The sequence below is a fragment of the Martes martes genome, assembly GCF_963455335.1.
Source record: "Martes martes genome assembly, chromosome: 3".
NCBI lineage: Eukaryota > Metazoa > Chordata > Mammalia > Carnivora > Mustelidae > Martes > Martes martes.
The window spans coordinates 133,314,001-133,336,334 of record NC_137890.1 but is presented as its reverse complement, the minus strand read 5'-3'; the positions used below and the strand labels follow the sequence as shown (position 1 = coordinate 133,336,334).

The window sequence follows — 22,334 nt, the reverse complement described above, 5'->3', positions numbered from 1 at the left end:
CACGTGCAATAAAGTAAGAAGCAGTGCTTTTGACAGGCTGTAAAAAGGCAGGATTTCTCTTTTCTAAGTCTCTGGCAACTTCCTGTGATAAACTCTAAAAGTTTCCTTTTTTTTTTGCTACTGACATTGAATTCATTTTTTCAACCTCACAAGAGCAAGTTTTGGATGAATGTTTTCCTGCAGATGTATCCTGTGTATGAGAGTGTTAGAAGCTTACCTATGTGACAGCACATCGGCTTTATGCTAAATAACAGATATTGCCTGGTACACAGGCTGCTTGGGATAATCCATAAAACATTTAATGACTATCTTCTTTTATTGCATACTAATTATGCACATCCTGCAGACAGTTTCCTGGGATGCTGCAAGATCAGTCCTTTGAGCACGGGATTTTGTTCTACAGAATTTGTAAACAAAAGCCATTTCAGTCAGCCTTTACCTGGTAAAACTTGTAAGCTGAGTACCCAGCACAAGCAGGGGTTATGGTCGAAAGTGCACTTCTCTCCTGCATGACTTACTAAATAATGTAGCTCCCAGAGCTAGCTATGAGAGATTTGGTGTCTTGTAACAGCTATCTAGCAACGTATGTCCATCATGCTTGATGTTCATTAGTTAGATGAGATCAGTGAGTTAAAGAACTGTTAAATTTGTGTTTTCCTTTAATGGATATGTAACTGTGGTAGCTGAGTCACAGGACAGGAACTTGACAGAAAAGGACATGGCGGTAAGAAAAGCTTATTGCAAATATACGACTTCATAAATTCTTGTAATAATTTGTCTTAGCGAGGTGCTTTGTCAGTTTGCTTAAAAAAATGTGGATGAGGAGATTAAAAATGCATTATTCCTATATTTTTCTCCATGTATATGAATTATGCATGCATCTTCTTAGTGGCAAATTAATGTACTAATTTTGGGTGCATTTTCAGAAAGAAAACTAATGGAAAATCTGTTTTGAGGAGGTTAAATTAGCCAGAGAAATTAATGGAATTGGCAACATTTACAGTTAAAGCTTTGGTTAGGTTTTTTTGTGTTTCTTTTTTTTTTTTTTTTTAATGTTGAAATGGCAACCCTTTGAAACTCTTGACTCATTTCTTTCACGTTCTTATCGGGTAGATAGATGTTCAGCAACTGTCTGCCAAAAGTAATTACAATTTTCCTCCCAAAAAAGATAAAAAAAAATTTTTTTTTAACAAACATTTTTAGTCACTACCTTTAGGATTTTTCTTTGGAAAAAAAAGGAGTGTTGTCTGAGAATATTTTTCAGTGACAACAAAAATACTAAACGCTTTATAATTGAAAAAGTAAGCAAAACAGAAAGATAAATTAAATCACAATAATATTAGTGTTATAATTTTAACACTTGGGATACTTACTCTTTCGGAAAGGTGCTAGTTTAATGATTTCCTTAACCTTAACTTGCTTTCTGTGGTTGTAAGACTGAGGATTTCCTTGGCAGAGAATCTGGCTCAGTGACAACACAAATTTGGCAGGTTCCTGGAAACCTTTTGTTTTGTAGTTTGAAACTGCAGCTTGCTGATGCTGATACACCCTGCAATCTTTTTATGTTCTGTCATTTTGTTGGGATCATTAGGTACTGTTTTAAAGGAAGCTAGCATTATATTTCAAAATATTTTTTCCCTTCCGGGCATATAGCTGTAGTTACCAAAGATGAGAAGCCCACTAAAAACATTTCTGTCCCACAATACATTTTTATTCCACTCTGATGTCTCTTTTATTCCTAAGTTGATAGAGCCTTCATTTTGATTAACAAAAGTTTCATAACTTTAGTTGGTATGAAAATTGTTAAATTATATCTGATTTTTTTTTTTTTTTTTTGCATATTATAGTCATGTTTAAAGGGTTTTCAGGAAACGCTCTCATCGCTGAGATGCAATGTTTAAGAGGACACTGGGTGTTGGGAAAGAGAGAACGCATAGAAACTGATAGAAATCGTGAATGGAGACAGGCAGGAGACAGGCATCTGGTGATTTTTCACACACACAAAATAAATTGATTTATGACTGAAATAATGGTCCAAAACAGCTCTGTCATGGATCCTAGACCCTCTGCAGCGTGCTATGCTTTCAGAACTTCAAAATAAATAGTAAATGATCAGATAAGTGTGAAACAGCTTTAAGTAAGCCCCCGGAGAGCTCTCTACCTGCCTGCATCTGGCGAAAGGCTTTCCATCCAGGTCGCTACAGGGAATACATTGGGGAGACTTCTCAAATTTTGGAGCTGAGTTTGTGTTCTTTTCTGAAATGACTTTTGACTAGTTACTGGATTTTAAAGCAAAGGAAGCAAGAAAAACGATATCACTTGCAGTCGGGCTCAGCTATTATATAAATATAAGTATGTATATATATATTTTCATACGGAAACCACCAGAAGGGTAAAAATGGATCACTTGCTGATTCTGGGGAGGGGTTGGTGGTGCTGTAATTTAAAACAGAGATGACTGTAGTAAACTGACTCTTGGGTTTCAGTTACCTTCAATGGTCATTCTCTGCTTAGTGAAAACTGAGAATATTGGAATTTGATGCTATAAATATTAGAGTAATGGGTGAGAAATTTAAAAATATCGCAAAAACATCCATAATGTTTGTAAAAGGCATAATGTTTTTCTTCCATGAAAGGTGGTTAACAGTTCAGTGCTGCTGCAGATGGTATTTTTTTCATTCTTTGAACGTGTGGAAAAGTCAGTTGCCTCAAATCCCAATACAAAAATGCGATTATTTTCATTTTTTCAAATGTTTCCAGTTCTTAAGCACATGCATGTATTTTGAAATAATGAAATGCATTCCCCTCTGTGCATTTCTGTGCTTAAGGTTATGTTGTAAATTTATTTTGACATTCCTGTGTATGATTCAGACTTACTAGTTCAGATGGCTACATAACTTCATTGGGTGGTGATCCTATAATGAAATAAAGCATCCCTCTTGCTTTGAATTTTAGGGTTTTCCTTTTTTTTTTTTTTTAAAGACTTTAAGAATGCTGCATGGTACATTTGCATAGAAAGAATGTTCTTCTATTAAATTTTTACTTTAGGATAAATTTCCCTTTTTGGAAATGTAGGCCAAAGGTGTGTCAGCACTTTTGTCACTCTTACCATCTATCAGGCAGTTTAAAACTTTCTACTTGCTATCATCTGTAATAATCCTATTTCTTCTATTTGGGAATGTGTTTCAAGTTGATAAATAATTCTGCTTTAAACTTGAGGCACTCTTAATAGAAACGTCTACCAAAGCATGTCTTCAAATACAAGAAACAAGACTTATGATTTATAAGAAGTCTTAATAAATCAGCCAGATGAGACTATTTACAAAGCTTGTTTAAAATTTGACTTAAGGGAAATTCAGTAGAACAGGAAAGCATTTGGTAATTTTTCTTTGCACCAGGAGTCACTCAAAGACTTAATTTTTCTTTGAGCACATTGGTGCGCTTGACATGCAAAATCATTGCTGTTCTTATTGTTTTATGATATGGACCACAAACCTTACATTATTATTACAATTAGAAAGAGGCTCACTGTTACACACATAGAGGCAAGAGGTAATTCTTAGAATTACAGAGATCACACCATATAAGAACAACTTTGTGAGAATCCAGTTTTTAATACATGGGCAACTTAACACAAATTTGTCAGCCTTTAGATAAGGCTTTTCTATCCCATCTGAAAACATTTCCCTCTACATACCCGATACTCTTCCAAAAGACCTAGCAGATCACCTGACAGCAACATTAACTCCTGGGCTTGGAATCCTAATGTGAATATCAGTTCATACCTACATAAATACATACATACATACAAAATCTTGTCCAGTTTTTTTCCTGTCAGTCCATGCAAACAGCTGCTCTCTTTATTAATGTTTCTCAAAGTATAGGTTTCAGATCACCTTCCTCAAAATTACCTTGGACATTTATTAAATAATAAGCTATCACAACTTTGATAAGTCAGGAATGCTTCTCTGAGTATTAGCAGTAAAAGATTGTGGAACAGGAGAGGGGAGAGAACTGAGGCAGAAGGAAGAGTGTTTGCAAAGGTCCTGTGGGAGGAGAGGAAATAAGGAACGCATGAGACTAAAAGGACAGAGGGATTAAACCCTAGAGACAGAGGAATGATGGAGGGGAATGTTCTCTGAGGGTCACTTACATTACCAAAACCATCCCCTAAGCAAGGAAAAATGCAGAGCTCATTTACTTAGGTTAAACCAAAACATTTTGTGTGCTATTTGTGACAGTGTGAAACAGCATGAATTTCTGGGGAAAGGCCAACATTGGTTGTGTTAAGCTCTGATGCTCTTTTTTTTTTTTCCCCCCCTAAGTCATCAGTGAGTCCAGTGGTTTCTATGGACATTTTTCAGTTTTATCCTACCTCGGCCTACCTTGCTACAACCTCAGTCTCAATGATTTGACATAGTGATATCCTAACTTAGAAAAGACACTCACTTGACAGAGAAAAGTGACAGTCGAGAATTCTCGTACTCCCGTCATTCTTGAGCACTCCTCACCTGGGCGGCTATCTGAGGTGGTGGGCCAGAACCTCCACGCTCAGCAGCAGGCCTCTGGTTGTGTGAACAGAAGTAAATCCTGCATGAATCCACATCTGTCTCATTACGTGTGAAAAAAGATACTGTAACCAACTGATGACTTTTGCAGCATGGTCACAGCGAGATCACCTGTGTGGCCCCTTGGCATCTCTATTTCAACTCAGTTTTGTTGTTTGTTTGTTTTTTAATTAAAAACTTGTCAAATTCATGACTAGGTGAGACGAATAATCAACTTTTACTGATATAGATGTATGTATATCTACATATGCATATTATACATATACATATATACACACACACATACTAGGAAGGAATCGGAGGCTTTGGTTTTGCTTTATGTTAACATTTATCAAAATGACTCCAATGGGAAAAAACATGTGAGGATGTTAAGGACAATTTATGATAAAAGAGTCTCTCATTAAGTAAATTTAGAACAACACTGAATTACTTGGGCTTCTTTTTCTCTGATTTTTCCCAACTTTTAATGTGGAAGTTCACAGTGTAGTTCTCTTCAGAAGGGGATGGATATTACATTTTTAAGTTTTGCTTGTCTAAATAATTCTTGCTGTAATGTTTTTTGAAGACCATATGGAAGACGGGTTCAACGGGACACTTTTACGAAAAACCAATGTCACATTGGTTGTCATTCCCAAAGGACTTTGAGAAAAAGAGTTTTTGCCAACTGCACATTATACATCAGCATGCTTGGTAATAAGGGGAACAGTAGCATGCATTATGACAATATTAAAGACATGTATCCTTATGATCTGCTGTTGGAATTAGATAGTATATCTCTCTTATTAAGCAAGCATGTTATAGCTGGGTGGGTCCAGTCAGGAAATATAACTGCACAACAGGTTAGACAGGGGAAATTTAATATAAAAGTATAACCACTACAAAAAAAGTGTAACCATAATATATAAGAAAACATTTTATGGTATTCTAGGGCTAAGGAAGAGTAACAAAGGAAGGACAGATTTACAAAGGGTTCAGACTTTGCTGGAGAAGGTATGGTGCAGCCCCCAAAGGGCAGAGCACCTTGCTGATTTAGACAGGCTGGAGGTCCTCTAGAGTTTCTAGAAAGCAGGAGGCCACCCTCCAGGGTGTACACTGAACAGGGGATCTGCAACTTGTGGCAAGGCCATGCACTGGAAGTCATAGCAACTATCTCGGCAAGAGGCATTCAGAGCATGGGGGCTATGCAGAGGATGACAGAGGGAGCAGCAGATCTGTGTTTATCTCCTGGGCCACAGGCAGGCTCGAAGAAGTAACCTCTGCTTTCTGTGACACCCTCCAGGTCAATGGCAGATATAGGATTTATTCCATGTTGAGAAAGCTACGGAAAGATTAACCCCAGACCAAGGCTGTACGATCATAGGGTGGCGTTCTATCCCTGTGATTGGGCGGGCTGCCCTGGATGTCCTCACATCATACAACCCCTCACACCTATCCTTGCAGGAAATTGCAGAAAGCCTATTTCCTCCTGCACTGACCCTCCAGCGCCCTCTACTGAGAAAGTTAAATATTGTACACACTTTAAAGGAGAAATAGTTAAAGGAATTCAGCATTTTATTGAGGAGCATGTGTCAGAAGACTACACTGGGGGAGCTGAGAGGCAATAATTTGACAACAGACACAGATGTCATTTAATCATTCATAATGGTGGCCTCTGCAGCGGCGTGACTCACAATCCTGTGTGCTGGTACTGCTGTCTATGTGTCTCACTAGGCCCTCTAAGTAGAATAAAACTTGGAGTGATTATCAAATGACTTGCTTGTTTTATAACATCTTATTTTTAAGTAATTCTAGATTTACAGGAAGTTGCCAAGGCTGTGCAGAGCGATCTAGCAATCACTACTTAGTTTCCTTCAACCGTGACATCTTATATGACTATATAGTAAAGCATCAACACTAGGAAATTGACATTGACATGATATGTATATATAGTTTTAGGGCATTTTATCCTCTATAGTTGTTACATTTTTACTGTAGTTGTTAATTCTTAATTCTTTATAGTCATAGCAGTGGAGAGCAGAACATTGCCAACCCCACTTCCCCAAAGATCTCCCTTGTGCTACCTCTTCATAGTCATAACTACCACGCCTTCCACATTCACAACCCTTGGCAACCACTAACCTGTTCAGCATATCTATAAACTGTCATTCAAGATTGTTATGTAAATATTTCAAGAATGTTATGTAAAGGCAATGAAGTAGTATGTGATTTTGTGGGGTGGGAGGTGGTACAGAAGTGGTTTTATTTATAGCACGGGGACAGGACCGTGGGCAAAAAGAGCTGCTGCCCCCAGGATTGTGAGGGGTGGCTGATTATATATACTATGCGGTTGGAGCTGGTAAAGAAAAGGGAGGTTTTCAAAAGGATTTTCATACATTAAAGAAGACTCACAGGATACTGGATACAGGAAGCCTTGCCATTGTCAAGTTAAGGTTGTTTTCCATCCAGCAAGGCATTAACATGAAGGTAGTTGGGAGCTTCCTGGAAGAACATAACACTCTGCCCACTTCAAGTATCTGTCAATGGGCTGCAGGTTCTAATTGCATTTAATTGTATCTGCATTTCCTTTTGGAGGCTAGGTTATTGATAGCAATTGTTCTTGTAGATTGGCAAGTCAACTAACAGATGATCCTTTATACTCAAGGAGGTTTATCTATGTTGACCACATTGGATTCAGCTGCCTCCCCTCTCAACCTTTTTTTTTTTTTTAAGATTTTATTTATTTATTTATTTATTTATTTGTCAGAGATTGAAAGAGAAAGAGAGCACACAAATAGGCAGAGAGGCAGGCAGAGGCAGAGAGAGAAGCAAGCTCCTTGCTGAGCAAGGAGCCCAATGCAGGACTCGATCCCAGGACCCTGGGATCATGACCTGAGCTAAAAGGCAGCAGCTTAACCAACTGAGCCACCCAGGCATCCCAAGCTGCCTTCCCCTTTTGTAACTCCCCTATACATTCCCCAACTGACCAATATTGACCCATAGGGAGGTACATCTCTACGCCCCTATACAGTAGTATGTGATCTTCCGAGCCTGGCTTTTTTTTCTCAGCATAGTATCCTTTCATATACAGTAGGAAAATGGTTCTTATGTTCTTTGAAATCTCTAGCTTTTCACTGATGTTTTTAGATCATTTAAATTTCATGTAATAATTGATATTATTATTATTATTATTAATTGATAACCCTGACATTTCAGTTTGTTTTACCTTAGTTTCCCCTGAGTTTTTGTTTGTTTGTTTGTTTCCTTTTCTCTGACTTCTGTGAGTTACTTGACTGTTTCTTAGAATCCATTTTGATTTATCTTTTTTTTTTTTAACATATCACACACATGCTGGAATTTTTTAGTGATTTCTGAGATACCACGTTGTTTATGTATAACTTATCACAGTCTGTTGGTGTCAGTGTTTTGCCAGTGGAGTGAAATGTAGAAACTTTACCTCTTATTCCTTTACCCTTCCTAATTTATAATGAAATTGTTTAAATAACTCCTCTACATGTACTGAACCATATCAAGCAGTGTTGTGCTTTTGCTTCAGCCATCAACCATAGTTTAGGAAATTTAGAAGAGAAAGTCTAGTGTATTTAAACATGATTTTTAAAATCTTTTCATTTTCCTTTCTTCCTGATGTCCCAAAATTCTTTTATAATTTTCTTTGTATTTTAAGAACTCCTTTAACCATTCTTTTAGGACAAATTTGGTGGCAATGAATTCTTTTAGTTTTTCTTCAGCTGAATGCCATTTTTCTTTCATTCCTAGAAGGATAATTTTCATAAAAATGGAATTTGGGGTTGGTAGTTATTTCCTTTTAGCACCTGAAAAATACTGTGACTCTTTCTCCTGGCCTCCACAATTTCTGATGAGATATCCACTGTTATTTAAATTGCAACCCCCCAACCCAAGTAAGGTGTCATTTCCTTCTTACTGCCTTCAATTTTTTTTTTTTTTTTTTTAGTTTTGTTTCCTAAAATTGTATTTTGATGTGTCTTGGTGGTTAGCTCAGCTTTTTTAATTCATTGGTTCATGTCTTTTGCCAAATTTGGGTAATTTCCAGACATGATTTCTTTGACTAGTTTTTTAGCATCACCATCTTTCTCCTCTTCTTCTAGGACTTCAGTGACATGAATGTTAGATCTACGTTATGATCTCTGGCTCTTAAGGTCCTATTATTTTTTTCTTTTTTCAATGTATTTTCTATATGTTGTTTACATTGGGTAATTTCTAACATTCTATATTCAAATTCATTGATATTTTTCTTTCGTCCTTTCCATTCTTCTGAGACCATCTACTGAATTTTGTGACTGGTTATGCATATATCTCAACTGTAAAATTTCCATTTGATTATTCTTTATATCTCCTAAGATTTTTCCATTGTTAAAAAAATTTCAAGCATGTTTGTAATTACTCATGGAAACAATTTTATGATGACCACTTTAAAATTCAGGGGTTTCCAGATGTCCGAGTCATGTCAGTGTTGATGTCTTTTGATTGTTTTTCTCCTTCAGATTAGGTTTTCCTGGCTCTTAATATGACCAGTGATGTTCAGTTATATCCTGGACATTTGGGAAGTTATGTTATAAACTTTGGATCTTACTTATATCTATTTCAGAAGATGAAGGGAGAAGAAGGTTTATTAATTTCAAGTGGGAGTAGAAGTCCAGTTTCTCCAGTTAATCTCCTTTGACTCCTAGGAGAAGAATGATCCATTACTGTTAAGTGACACTGAGATTTCACTGGTACAACCTGGTTTCCACTCCCACCCTGAACCCCAGCATTATTGCTCTCTTTGACTGTTCCACTGACACCATTGTTGGAAGAGAAACCTTACCAACATGATAGTGAAAGTTGTAGCTGCCAACTCTGTGCCCTCTGATACAAGCAAAGAAGGGAAGAAGGAGAAATATCTCATTACCTTCAGATAGTGCCAAACTACATGATCCTCACAAGGCCTTCACTGACATACTGGAGAGAGTTCTTATTATCATGGAGTGGGGATGAAAATCCTGGCTCCTCACTCAGTCTTCTCTGACACCATTATAGTGGTAGGAGGTTGGAGGAGACAACAAGGAGCAAAGTTGGTCTTTTTCAGGGTGTTTGTGATACATATGTAATGATCTCTGTCTCTAGTTCCTGGCACAGAGCTCCTAAAACTCTTGGAATCTCTGGAGTGAGAAGAGTGTCTTTCGTATGGTAATGAGATGACTGGTAGCTGGGATCCTAAATCCCTTCATGATAGGGATTGTTTACCGGAAAGACAAAAACATGCTTAGAGAGAGAACTTTTAACCACAGCCCTGACGGCTAAGGAGGGGAAAGGAGCTGGAGATTGAGTTAATTGCCAATGGCCAATGATTTAATCAATCATGCCAATAATGAAACCTCCATAAAATCCCCTAATAACCTCCATAAAATCCCTCCATAAAATCTAACCCAGAAGTTCTGGGTTGGTGAACACATCAGGGTTCTGAGAGAGTGGTGCTCTAGGAGAGGGCATGGAAATCCTGTACTACCTACTTCATATCTTACCCAACGTATATCTTCCACTTAGCTATTCCTAAGTTATCCCTTATAATGAACAGGTAAATATAAGTAAAGTGCCATCCTAAGTTCTGTGAATCATTTTAACAAATCCAACCAGATCGAGGGATCATAAGAACCCTCAACTGATGGCCAATTGGTCAGAAGTATTGGTGGCAACCTGCGGCCTTGTGACTGGTCCCTGAGTTGGGGTCCATATCAGGAGCCTGAGATCTTCATATTTAAAATCTGTGCTAATGCCAGGTGGCTAGTCACAGGACACCTACTTAGAATTCAGAGAGTTGGACAATTGGTTGATGTAGGGAAAGAAAACTTCACACATACTCATGTATTATGAGCAAAAATAGTTCTATATTTACCTGGGGTATGGCAGTCATGGTCTAAAATTTTTTGTCATGCCAAATTTGCCTCATTTCCTGTTTCTTTGGCTAGTGAGGTTTTTCTTGGGGAAGTTTCTCTGTTCCCATAAGGAGTTATTGAGTTACCGTCTCTTCCAGCAACAAGTTCTGGCTATATACGGCTGAAAGAAAACCGACGGAATTCACCACAATATTGCTCCTTAAATCTCAAAATACCGGGCACCTCGGTGGCTCAGTGCGTTAAGACCTCTGCCTTTGGCTCAGGTCATTGTCCTGGGGTCCTGGCATCGAGCCCCACATGGGGCTCTCTGCTCAGCAGGGAGCCTGTTTCCCTTCCTCTCTCTCTCTCTCTCTCTCTCTCTGCCTGCCTCTCTGCCTACTTTTGATCTTTGTCTGTCAAATTAAAAAAACAAAAAAAAATCTCAAAGTACCTAGGCAGTCTGTCTTCTATCTTCCAAAGTCCTCTTATGTTGGTTTTATATATGATTTCCAGGGGTTTTAGCCATATTTAGTAGGAAGGAAGAGAAAATTATGTCTATTCCATCTTTATCCAGAATCATAAGTTCCAAATCAGTTTTAAATATTAAGATTTTTCTCCTATAGGAGAAAAAAAAATGGTTTTCCTCCCTACTTGGCAATTTTTTTTCTTCCTGGATTTCTGTTCCTAATTCTGCAAGGTTGGCTCAGGAGCAATTCTTTCATTAAATAACCTTACAAGGTCACCATCACCAGCTGTGACAATGTCTCAGTCATTTCCCTTGTTAATAAACTCTTTTCCGAAGACCATTTACACGTGAGTCACAGACATTTCCAGCATATGTTGATTAGATTCGCAGCATATGCTGATCAGTTTTCCAAACAGATATTCAGGTCTTATTGGGTGCTACTGTTTTTTGAGATTTTTTTTATAACAAGTGACTAATCCAAACTTATTAATTAGCAATATTATTAAAGCCAAATTTTCCAGTCTGTTCAGTCTGTGGATTTGTGGCTTAAAATACCTTCATCCTTCTTCCAAGCTCTCTTATGTAGGAGGCTCATGTGTAGCATAAATATCTGAGTGATTCAAATGATATTTTAGCAAAAGATAGGGCACAGAATGGAATTAAGAGCTATTGGGGGAGGGTGTCTAATATACCCTGGAAGTTTTATATGCATTATCTAATGTATTTTTCAAAATAAAGCCATGATGTTTATAAATCCATTTTAGGAATGGAGCTTTTGCAAAGTCTCACTATTCATGAAACCCAACTTGAGTTTGAACTCCTGCTGTAAGTAGAGCTAGCCAGCAGTCCATGAACCATTTGTAGACCATTAGATCAATTTAGTGGGTAGCAATTTTTTTTTTTTTTAAGTAAAGGATTTCAGAGAGGAAAACATCACCAGATAGTTCACATAGTAAAATACAGTATTTAATGAAAGCATAAATTTGTTTCTTGTTTTTTTTTATTTATGTTGTATATGTGCTGAGTCCTAATGCACAGAATGTGTTTTATAATGTGGTTTACAGTCAAAGAAGTCTGGAGGCACTGTATTAGGTGACTTTTTGAGATGTTTCCAGGCCTTAATCTAAGTGAGATTCTGCTAATACTTTTCCAGGAAAATTCATCATCCCTCAAGAGCTAAATTTATTTGTTTATTAAAAATTTTATTTTTTAAAGCCTCAAATTTGTAGTGTAGAATCTCTGTAGAATCTCTGGATTAGAATGGAAAATAGCTGTTTCTATGGCAAAAATTTATGCTACCGTGTAATTCTTTCTCTGTGTTTTATATTTGTATGTTTCCGGTAAGGGTATATTTTGCCATTTGATTTTTTATGTTTTCCCTAATTCACCATGGAACTCTAAAACAAGGTGAAATTCTTTTTTTTTTTTTTAAGATTTTATTTATTTGACAGAGATCACAAGTAAGCAGAGAGTCAGGCAGAGAGAGAGGAAGGGAAGCAGGCTCCCTGCTGAGCAGAGAGCCTCATGCAGGGCTCGATCCTAGGACCCTGAGATCATGACCTGAGCCGAAGGCAGAGGCTTTAACCCACTGAGGCACCTAGGCGCCCCAACAAGGTGAAATTCTAATCAGGTTCACAATGGGATGTGAATTGAATGCAAAAATTAGGTTCCAGTGGTTAAAGGGCCGGTTCTGGAGTCACAGAGATGCATTTCAGATCCAGACTCTGTCACTCAGAACACTGGACAAATTACTTCTCAGTTTCCTTACCTGGAAAATAATCATCATAGTAGCAACCTATTCATTGTGATGATGTTAAGATTAAAATTATATATATATATATATATATACACACACACACACACACACACACACACATATGTAATTATTATCAAAGGGTTTGCCTTATAACAAAAACTTAATAACTGTTAGCTATTAGTCTATTACTTGTCAAGTTAAGACATTTGCGGAAACCAGTAATTTCAAAAGAAGTCCTGAACTGTTAGAGGCAGGAAATGAATCTTTTTATTTCATGTTAGACTTGTTAAATTGCTCTTTTCTCAGAATATACTAAACAATGAATGAACATTATGTAAATAAGTGTTGGGTGATTTTACACAGAAAAGAGAATGAAATCAAGTCTTCCTAGTTTTTGTCTTTTTATTTTCAAATGTCCATGGCTGTACAAATCAGTCCTCTCCATAATCTAAGTTAACTGACATACTTTTGTCAAGTCAAGAGCCAGAAATTATATAGCAAAGCTGGATATCTCCACTCTCACACAAACCCCAAGAGTTGGCACTCATTTTGAAAATGACTCACATGTCTGAGTGTATCTTTGATGAAAGATACTTTTGATATTGCAGGACAACCTGGAGCCATCCGTGTTCCCCATACAGAAGGGCTCCCTGATCCTCCTGAGGCAGAAATGGGAATCCAGTGATTACCAGAAAAGTGAGTGTTGCCCTGGGGGCAGTCGTTGCAGGCTCTTTCAGCCTCCAGAAAAAAAATTGCTTGAACCCAAAGGAGAGGTAGTGTCAGCACCTGGACCTGCAGATCCCCCTAGTCTGCCCCACCGCGTAGAAGAGGTGTTGAATGCGGAGCCTGATGGGAAGGACCCTGAGGACAAGAGTGGCAACTCCAGGGAATCTGGCTGGCCTGAAGTGCTGAAGGAGGATTCCTTGACTGGTCGGCGCAGGATCGAGCGCTTCTCCATTGCCCTTGATGAGCTGAGAAGTGTGTTTGAGGCTCCCAGGAGTGCAAGCAGACCAGCTGAGTACTGCCAAAAGGTAAGAATTGAGAGTTGAAATTTATAGTTGGCAAGCTAGGCAGCTTGTAAGCAGCTTGCCTAGCCTGCCACTTAGTTCTAAGCATGTACTGGAGTGTGTGTGTGTGTGTGTGTGCGCGCGCACACGTGCACGTGTGCGCGTGTGTGTGTGTATGTTTCTCCTCGCCTGTACTCCAGACATGTCTTGAAGCAACTGTGTAATGCTGTGTGAAATATGGCATCCTCTATCATTGACTTCCTCTATGGTCTGTTCCAGTAGGGGCTCAACCTCTTTTCAATCCCAGGAAAATGGCTTTGATGGGCTATTTCTTTTTGTACATGCCTTGTTTCCATAAATAGGTTGTAAGTTCCTTAGAGGCAGGGGCAATTTCTTACCACTTTTTGTATTTCAGACATCTAACAAATGGTGCTGTGTTTAGCTGGAGCTCAGAGAGGATTATCAATGATGGTGTTGAAATGGAACAAGTGAGGGCTTTGGAACCACAGTGAACTAGATTTTAATCCTAAAACCTGCCATTTACTTCTGTAGTTGCATGACACTTAACCTTGAGAATGCACATGTCTTAATCTGCTGCTTTGCAGGGATATTGTGAGGATTATTGATACTATATTTAAACAACTAGACATAGAGTCTGGAATGTTTTGTGGGAGGTGAGGATCGTGGTTCAGTGATGGTGGTGTACCATCATGTCACATAGGAAACATGTCTGTTAACTAAAGAGGACATTTAATCAAATGCAGGAAATAGGATTAGCAACATTATTAATGAAGACCACATTTATGCTTCTGTTTTCAATTAAAAGCAGCTACTGTTTAAACTGGAAGTGCTTGAATTTATTGCACCCATCATGGCCCTTATGTAAGAGATTATAGTTAATTTAATAAAAAATTACTAAATGATCTCAGGTTTTCCAATTGGAAGCAAACTCCATCTTTGTTAATATTTTTTATGTAGTGACACTAATCAGAAAAGTACAGTCTTACCCTTCTTAATGAATAATTAGCACTCACAGGATTCACAGGAATAGAAAATTTTCCAAAATAAATTATTTTGCTAATATTTGTTCCCAGTTTTCCTGTTGGGACATATTTAATATTTACAATGAGACTATTATTGTACCTCAAATAACTCTACTTGATTTATTGCAAATAAAGAATATGAAGTTATATTTATGAATGAGGTTATGTTAAAAATAGAGGGTTTCTCAAAAATGCAACTACTTGCCAATCCCTAATTTGAGAACTTTCCTCCCTTTTTATTATACAAGCACAATCCTTTTTGTTTGTAGTTTTATAATATCTTTTAGTTGGATGCCTAGGGATTGGGGTATACCTGACATAGATATTTATAATGTCACTTATTTTTTGCATTAACAATTTAAAGAAAGTACAGCCATAGAAAGGGTTTCTATTGAATATCTGTGATTTTAGTGTAACAATTTTGGACATTAACATAAGATAATTGACAAAAGAAATGGCCAAAAGTAGAAAAAAAAATCCTTACAAATTATGTAATATAACTTATCTGGAGTAGGGATAAATGTAATAGTAAAAAAATGAAGCATTAATAAGGGTTTCTGTTTAACTTGTGAGGTTACTACTATTGGTACAGTATGTGATTTTGGATCTAGTGTCCACAAAAATAATCGTGGAAAGAAACTGATATATGAAAATCAACATTTTAGGTAGTAAAAATGAAATTTGGTTAGCATGTTTAATACACTTTATTCTAGGTATTCTATGATACTATGTGATAAAATGTTATTTCCTTAAATGTATGAAACATGGATTATACATTTAGAAATTTCTCATCCACAGCAGATACACATGATTTTTAGAATCTGTTTACATAAATGAGTATTATGAATGTCTACAAAATTCTATATAAATTTCAAAAAGAATTCTATATAAATTGCATATGACTTCTTAACAAGGCAAAAAAAAAAAAGAGAAGGCAGTGAGGAATTAACTGGTTTTCTTCTAATGAACTTTTTTTTTTTTTAAGATTTTATTTTATTTATTTGACAGAGAGAGAGAGAGAATCACAAGTAGACAGAGCAGCAGGCAGAGAGAGAGGGAGAAGCAGGCTCCCCGCTGAGCAGAGAGCCCGATGTGGGGCTCGATCCCAGGACCCTGAGATCATGACCTGAGCCGAAGGCAGAGGCTTAACCCACTGAGCCACCCAGGTGCCCCTCTAATGAACTTTTTGTACATCATTAGACATGTGAAAGAGTCCTGTTCAACTCAATTTGAAATTGTATATTTCACACCAAAACATAGTAATTATGTACAAATTAACCATTTGTTTCTATAGATCTTTTTCTTCCTTTTCAGTTCAATTTTGTTATTATTATAAAGTAATGAGGTAATATTTATTTGCATGAATATGCAAAAATATTTTAGTTACTTTATAGCTATGATACTTATAGAGGCTCTCTGTTGAGATTTTGGTGATATGGGGAAAGATATTCAATGTTTATGATAATAAAAGCAAGCACAGAAAGGTTCTTGCAATTTAGTAAATCATCTCAATAACGAACAGTAAACTACATTTCAATGTTGCTGTAGAAGGAAACTCTTCAGCAATAGGTACTTTTTTAGAAAAATTTTATGAAATTATTGGGGTTCAATGTAGAAATGTAGAATTGTTTAAAGTGTGGAATAATTTTTATATATGGGTATGTATTTGCAGATACACACACATATATTTGCTTAAAGCATCTTCAACAAAAATCAAAGTCCATCTTTTCAGTATATCCTACTTTCATCATTCTTCACTTAATAGCCCTTTGTAAATACTGCATTTTTTTTTTTTTTTTTTTTTTTTTTACAAATTGAAAGTTGATGGCAACCTGGGATTAAGCAAGTCTATCAGTACCATTTTTCCAACAGCATTTGCTCACTTCATGTCTCTATATCACATTTTGGCAATTTTTGAAATATTGTAAACTTTTTCATTATTATTTTATTTGTCAGGCTGATCTGTGGTCAGTGATTATGGCTTGCTGAGATGATGGTTAGTGTTTTTTAGGAAGAAAGTATTTTTAATTAAGATATTAATTTTTAATTAAGGTATTATTTTAGGCATAGTGCTATTGCACGCTTTAAAAACTATAGTATGGTATTAATATAACTTTTGTATGCACTGGAGAATCAAAAAATTTATTTGACTTGCTTTATTGCAATTCTCATTTTGTTACAGTGGTCTGGAACCAAGCCAGCAATACTTCTAAGATATGCTTATATTTATTTAAAACTGTTCATTTAAAGATTGTTCTGTTCAGAAAAATATTTGTTAATTGAGAAAAAGAAAACCATAAGAGTTGATATTTTTTTCTAGAGGTAGTCAAGCTCATTTTAAAAAGGTGGTATCAATCCCTCAAATATTCAGTGTATTCCAGAGCTTTTTTTAAAAACAATTTATCATAGTATGATTGCAGTAGAAAATTAATGAGAAATTCTTAAAATAATTTTGTCTGATGACATTTTGTAAATTCCAAAGAGACATAACCTTTTGTTACCATTTCTAAAACACCCTTTAAAACTAACTTGAAATGAATTTTTAAACTGAAGGTTTTTATGCTCATGAGGCAGACTGTAATTCATAGACATAAATTCACATAGGTATTATTCCAAATAAATGATATAGAACAGGATTTTAAAAGAGTTTTGAAGAACCGTAGAATTTAAGATCATTAATCTTGGAAAGAATGACATACCTTGTAACACTAAGAAATTGTTATTATATAAGACAATGTATCAGTTAGCATTTACCATGTAACAAACTACCCCAACATTAGCAGCTTGAAACAGTAAGCCTTTATTACTATTTACAAGTCTTTGGTGAGCTGGGACCTTTATCTGGTCTCTCTCCTGCATCTATGGTCAGTTGCCAAGTCATCTGGGGTCTGACTCTTTAGGATGACTATAGAGTTGGGACAACTCAGCTCTGCCTCATGTGGTCCGTCCTCCTTCAGTAGGTTGCCTAGATTTATGTACATGCCATAGGAGTTTAAAGAAAGAAAGTAGAACAGCATAAGGCCTCTGGAGGCCCCTGCTCAGAACTTACACATCACTTCTCTATATTCTGTTTGTCAAAATAATTACAGGATTAACAATGTGCAAAGGAGACATGATGGGAGGAATTGCAAACTCACACTACAAGGTAAATGGATATAAGGAAAGAAATAATTATGGCCACTTTGCACACAATCAACCACTGGCAAGTTTATTTAAATCCATTCAAGAATCAAAATGTCTTAATATATCAGGAATTAATGCAAAAATCAGGAGGAGAGTCTAACACAAAAAGATCAATGTTGACAACTATTTGCAGACAAAACTTCTGTCTTACTCTTCTCTTTGATTCAATCCACTAGTCTGATAGTAGTTACTGTTCAAGATAGAAAATGGCCTCCCAAAGATCCACTTCTCTTAATCCCCAGAATCTGTGAATGTTTTACCTGATGTGACAAAAGGGACTTTGAAAATGAGATTAAGTTAAGGAACTTGAGCTGCAAAGATTTTTCTGAATTATCCCAGGTGAAAACAGGGTCTTTATAAGAGGGAGGCTGGAATGTCAGAGTGAAAGTGAGTCAGAGAAGGAGTTATGATGCCAGAGAGAGGTAGGAGGGATGCAGGGCCATGACTCAAGGAGTGTGGGCAACCTCTAGAAATTGGTAAAGGCAAGGAAATCAGCTCCCCTCTAGAGCATCCATAAGGAATGTAGACCTATAGACACCTTGAATTTAGCACAGTGAAACTTATTTCAGACTTTGATCACCAGAATTACAAGATAATTTGTGTAGTTTTAAACAACTAAGTTTGTGAAAATTTGTTACAGCATTATTAGGAAACTAATACGGTTATTTCATAGGCTCTTCAAACATTGTTAAAAAAGGTTAGGTCATATGTGATTTTGGATTTTTTTCTGTTCTTCTCTGATGAATATATTCCCATATTTCAAAATTAGATCTTTGACATCATTCTATTTGCAGTTGATGATATGAATGCTTGTGATGTTAAGTTATCAGAAACATCAATATCAATATATCTATATATATAGATAGATAGATAGATAGATAGATAGATACCAATATATCAATATATCTTAGTTTGATCTGTATTTGATAGGAACACCTAGTCACTTAAAAGGTGAATTGACCAGAAGAAGAGGGAGTTTGGCAAAGGAGGGAAAGAGAGGGAGAAAGAGAAAGAATATTATAAAGGAACAAATAAACACTAAAACTTTGTGGGACACACTTGTTTCAATTCTTGTTACTTCTGTGGCTGATACAGTTTCTGTGGAGTGTATGTGCAATTTCAAAATAAAACCAATTAAACTCTACCTAGTCAGTTCAGAACATCACTTAGATTAATTTAGAGTGGAAAAAGATGGTATAAGTTCCTCCTTTTTTCTTTCAAGCTCCCAGTTGTCCATAGAACTGAGACAGTGAGACCAATGAATAAACTGCCCTCAAGGGATCCCGCAGTAAATCAGGAATTTCTTGATTCAATTAATTAATTTTGACTTTTCCTATTCATGTCTTTAGACTCCAAATGGTTAATGATCTGGTTTTTCACAGTAGGTTACTTAAATGACTCATGTGGTCATTAGGTCATATGGTCACGTGTTTTTTATGCACAGTTGTGATCTTTCGCAAAAACCCCACTCACTTGTTCAATTGTGTTGAATTTACCTAATGCCCAAAGAGAAACTATTTCTATCTTTTACTTAAGCCCTCTGGTTGACAAAGACCATTCATACATGAGATGGACTAAAAAGCAAAATAAAACCACAATTACCGCATTTTAGTTGTGCTGTCTCATAATGCATTGGTTCAATCTATTGTATAATTGAAGGCTTGGATGAGAATATGAAGACACAAGGCTAAGGGACTGTGGAACTACATGGGCATCAGTGACGAAACAGGATATAAATAATTAAATATGGTATAGTTTCTAGAGTATGTTATTTTCATTCCCTCCAATAATCAAAGCCTCTGGCTTTTCATTTAATGGCTACTTTGTCATTTCCTACTTTTAGTTTTGCATAAAATCAGACCTTTAAAAGTACAGGTGAATCATGAGTGCAGTTTGGCTCCCACTACAAAATCACCCCACTAGATGCTTAAAGTTTCATTTGCTCCTGAAATCCAGGCATGTGGGGACTATGGGATTAATCTAACCTAATCTAATCTAATCTCAGAGCAGGAAAGTTTCTTTTCAAGCAGTTACCTGTCACAGCCTTCTGACTCTCTATCTCCCACCCTCCTCTCTAATCAGTGTTCCTGAGATAATTTCTGTCAAGCTTACTTTTTTTTGTAAAAGCACTTAACAGGACAGAAGTTTTTACAGCTTTGAAAAGTATTACTGAAAAAATCTGTCCACCAAACTGAAAATAGCTAAATTTTTTTTTTCCCCCTCTGGGAAACATTTTAAAGGTCCTTGAAGAAATAAAATATTTTTTCTTTGCCTGAAAAATGGGCAAGTAGTTTTTTTGTAGAACCGAAGTAAATGTTTTAATGAGAAAGATCATTACTTTTTTTATTGGGGGAATATATGGAATCATAATTTTCATTTCCGCATAGAATATAGGAACATAATATTTGGTGACAAAGCATCAGTTGAAAGCCTTGGCTCAGCTACTGCTTCATCATATAAACTTGAGTGAGTTATTTCACCTCATTAATCCTTAATTTTCACATCTATAAAATGAGGAAATTAATACAGCACAAGATTTTTCTGAAGATAAAGTTATATACTACCTGAAGGAGAAGAGGCATTTAAGTGGTAGCACCACATAAAATTTAAGAAATTGTACCAATGTAGCACCAAATGGGTATTTTTTCTATTTTGTCTTCTCTGGCATCACTTCTGTATCTTAACACATGCCTTTGGGAAATTATTTAATCTCAGTGACTTCTGTTTTCTTACCTATAAATGTAGAGGCTTACACTCTATGGTTTGTAAAAATGAAAAGGTACTTTGGGCAAAGAAGTTTTTATTTCAGACACTAGGGTGTCTGATAACACCCTAGTCTTTTACACAGACCCCACATAGAAGGGTTTTCATTGAATATTCAGTAGAGCAAATGCTAATGAAACTTTCCAACAGGAGTTATAACCTCATTTTGAGATGATGAGACAAAGGACAATAATCTGTTAAATTATAGTTTTGAAAGCTTTGTTGAAACCCTAAACAGAGACACATTGCCATCTTCATTGTCCTTTCCAGTTAATAGAGAAAGTCACTACCATTTAGGGAATCCAAATCCAAATCCAAGAGAGATGAAGCTTACATGTTATAAAAGTGTTTATTGTATTTACATCCTCACACACACACAAAGAAGAAACTTCAAAGTCACCACAAGGATAGGAATGTTTCATTTTATGCAATTTTTTCTCAGTGGTGTAATTTGCTTTCATTTGAAATAATATTAGTACTTTGTTCTTTTCACCCATTTATACGTTTATTATCTTACAGTCTGTTGTCCAGTGCTTTATGTTAGCTGGGAGGAGCAAGCAGCTCTGTGATCTGATGGTAAATTAAAAGCTGGCCTTAAAGATGTCTAGAAGTAACTGCCATGTCTTCTCATTCTTGTCTCACAGTAATTTAGGCGGTCACAATATGACATTGTTAAAAAATATAGTTCCAGTAACCACAGAAAGATGGTAAACAATATTGACTCACCTTCATCTGGGAAAACTTTTGTCAGTTTATGGGTTGGCATTCTTTGACATTTTACTTGGATGACTAGTGAGAGTTTTCGCCCTTGTGTTATAGGAATATTGATGCCAGCTCTGCTGCCTCTGTTGTGAACCCACTTTTTTTTTTTTTTTTTTGCTTATCCTATATTCCCCAGATATTTACCCAACATTTCTACTTACTGACTGAATTAATTCAATGAGCCCCATGTATGATTCTCTTTGCCCTTCCCTGTTCTCCCTTTGCTGATTTTCATATGTGAACATATTCTTCTGGAGAATCCTCTCACCATAAGGATAAGCTAAAGGGGAAATAAAGAAAAGAAATTGATAAAATTCATTAAAAAGGATGATTAAAAGAATTTTGGACTTTCTTCAGAGCCTTTGACTCCATCAAGAGCCATGGAGATGATGTTCCTGTCGTGAAAGTCCACCAGCAATCCAAGGGCTATCCTGAAATAAGTCAGCATAGGAATTCCTTTGACAATACCCTGAGAGATAAACGTCCATTTACTGTGGAGAAACCTGGAAGAAACCAACTTAACAGGAGATTAGAGTCAGTATCACCAGTGACAAGACATCCTGATATCATGTACCTCCTGATGTGATAAACTGTGCAGGGCAAAGCATCACCCTGTGGTGTCCTTGTCAACATTATGATTTCAATTTAATCATGAAAAAAACATCAGATAGATTCATGTAGAGGGGATTCTATAAAACAGCTGGCCATGACTTCAAAAGTGTAAGGCCTTGTTGGAAAAGTACTGAGAAACTGCCATAGACTGGAGGTGACCTAATAGACATGACAACTGAAGCGAGGATAAGGTTGCCCATTGAAAATTGGACCATCAAAGAGGGCATTAGTGGGAAAGTAGGTAAAATTCTAATAAGGTCTGATTACTTCCTGATTTCAAAATTGTACTGTGTTTAAGATATTA

The 22,334-nt window shown here is 36.4% G+C and overlaps 1 protein-coding gene across 1 annotated transcript in view; it reads left to right on the top strand.

Annotated features, from left to right (window-relative positions):
* Positions 1 to 718: 718 nt before the first annotated feature.
* The window catches only part of LOC308340266 (uncharacterized protein), a gene marked incomplete at both ends in the record, with an annotated part of 199,070 nt that continues 177,454 nt past the window's right edge, over positions 719 to 22,334 (top strand). The window contains 2 exons of the mRNA XM_080799408.1: positions 719 to 724; positions 13,269 to 13,691. Of these exons, the coding sequence (XP_080655534.1) occupies positions 719 to 724; positions 13,269 to 13,691 (429 nt within the window). The remainder of the gene's footprint in view (positions 725 to 13,268; positions 13,692 to 22,334) is intronic.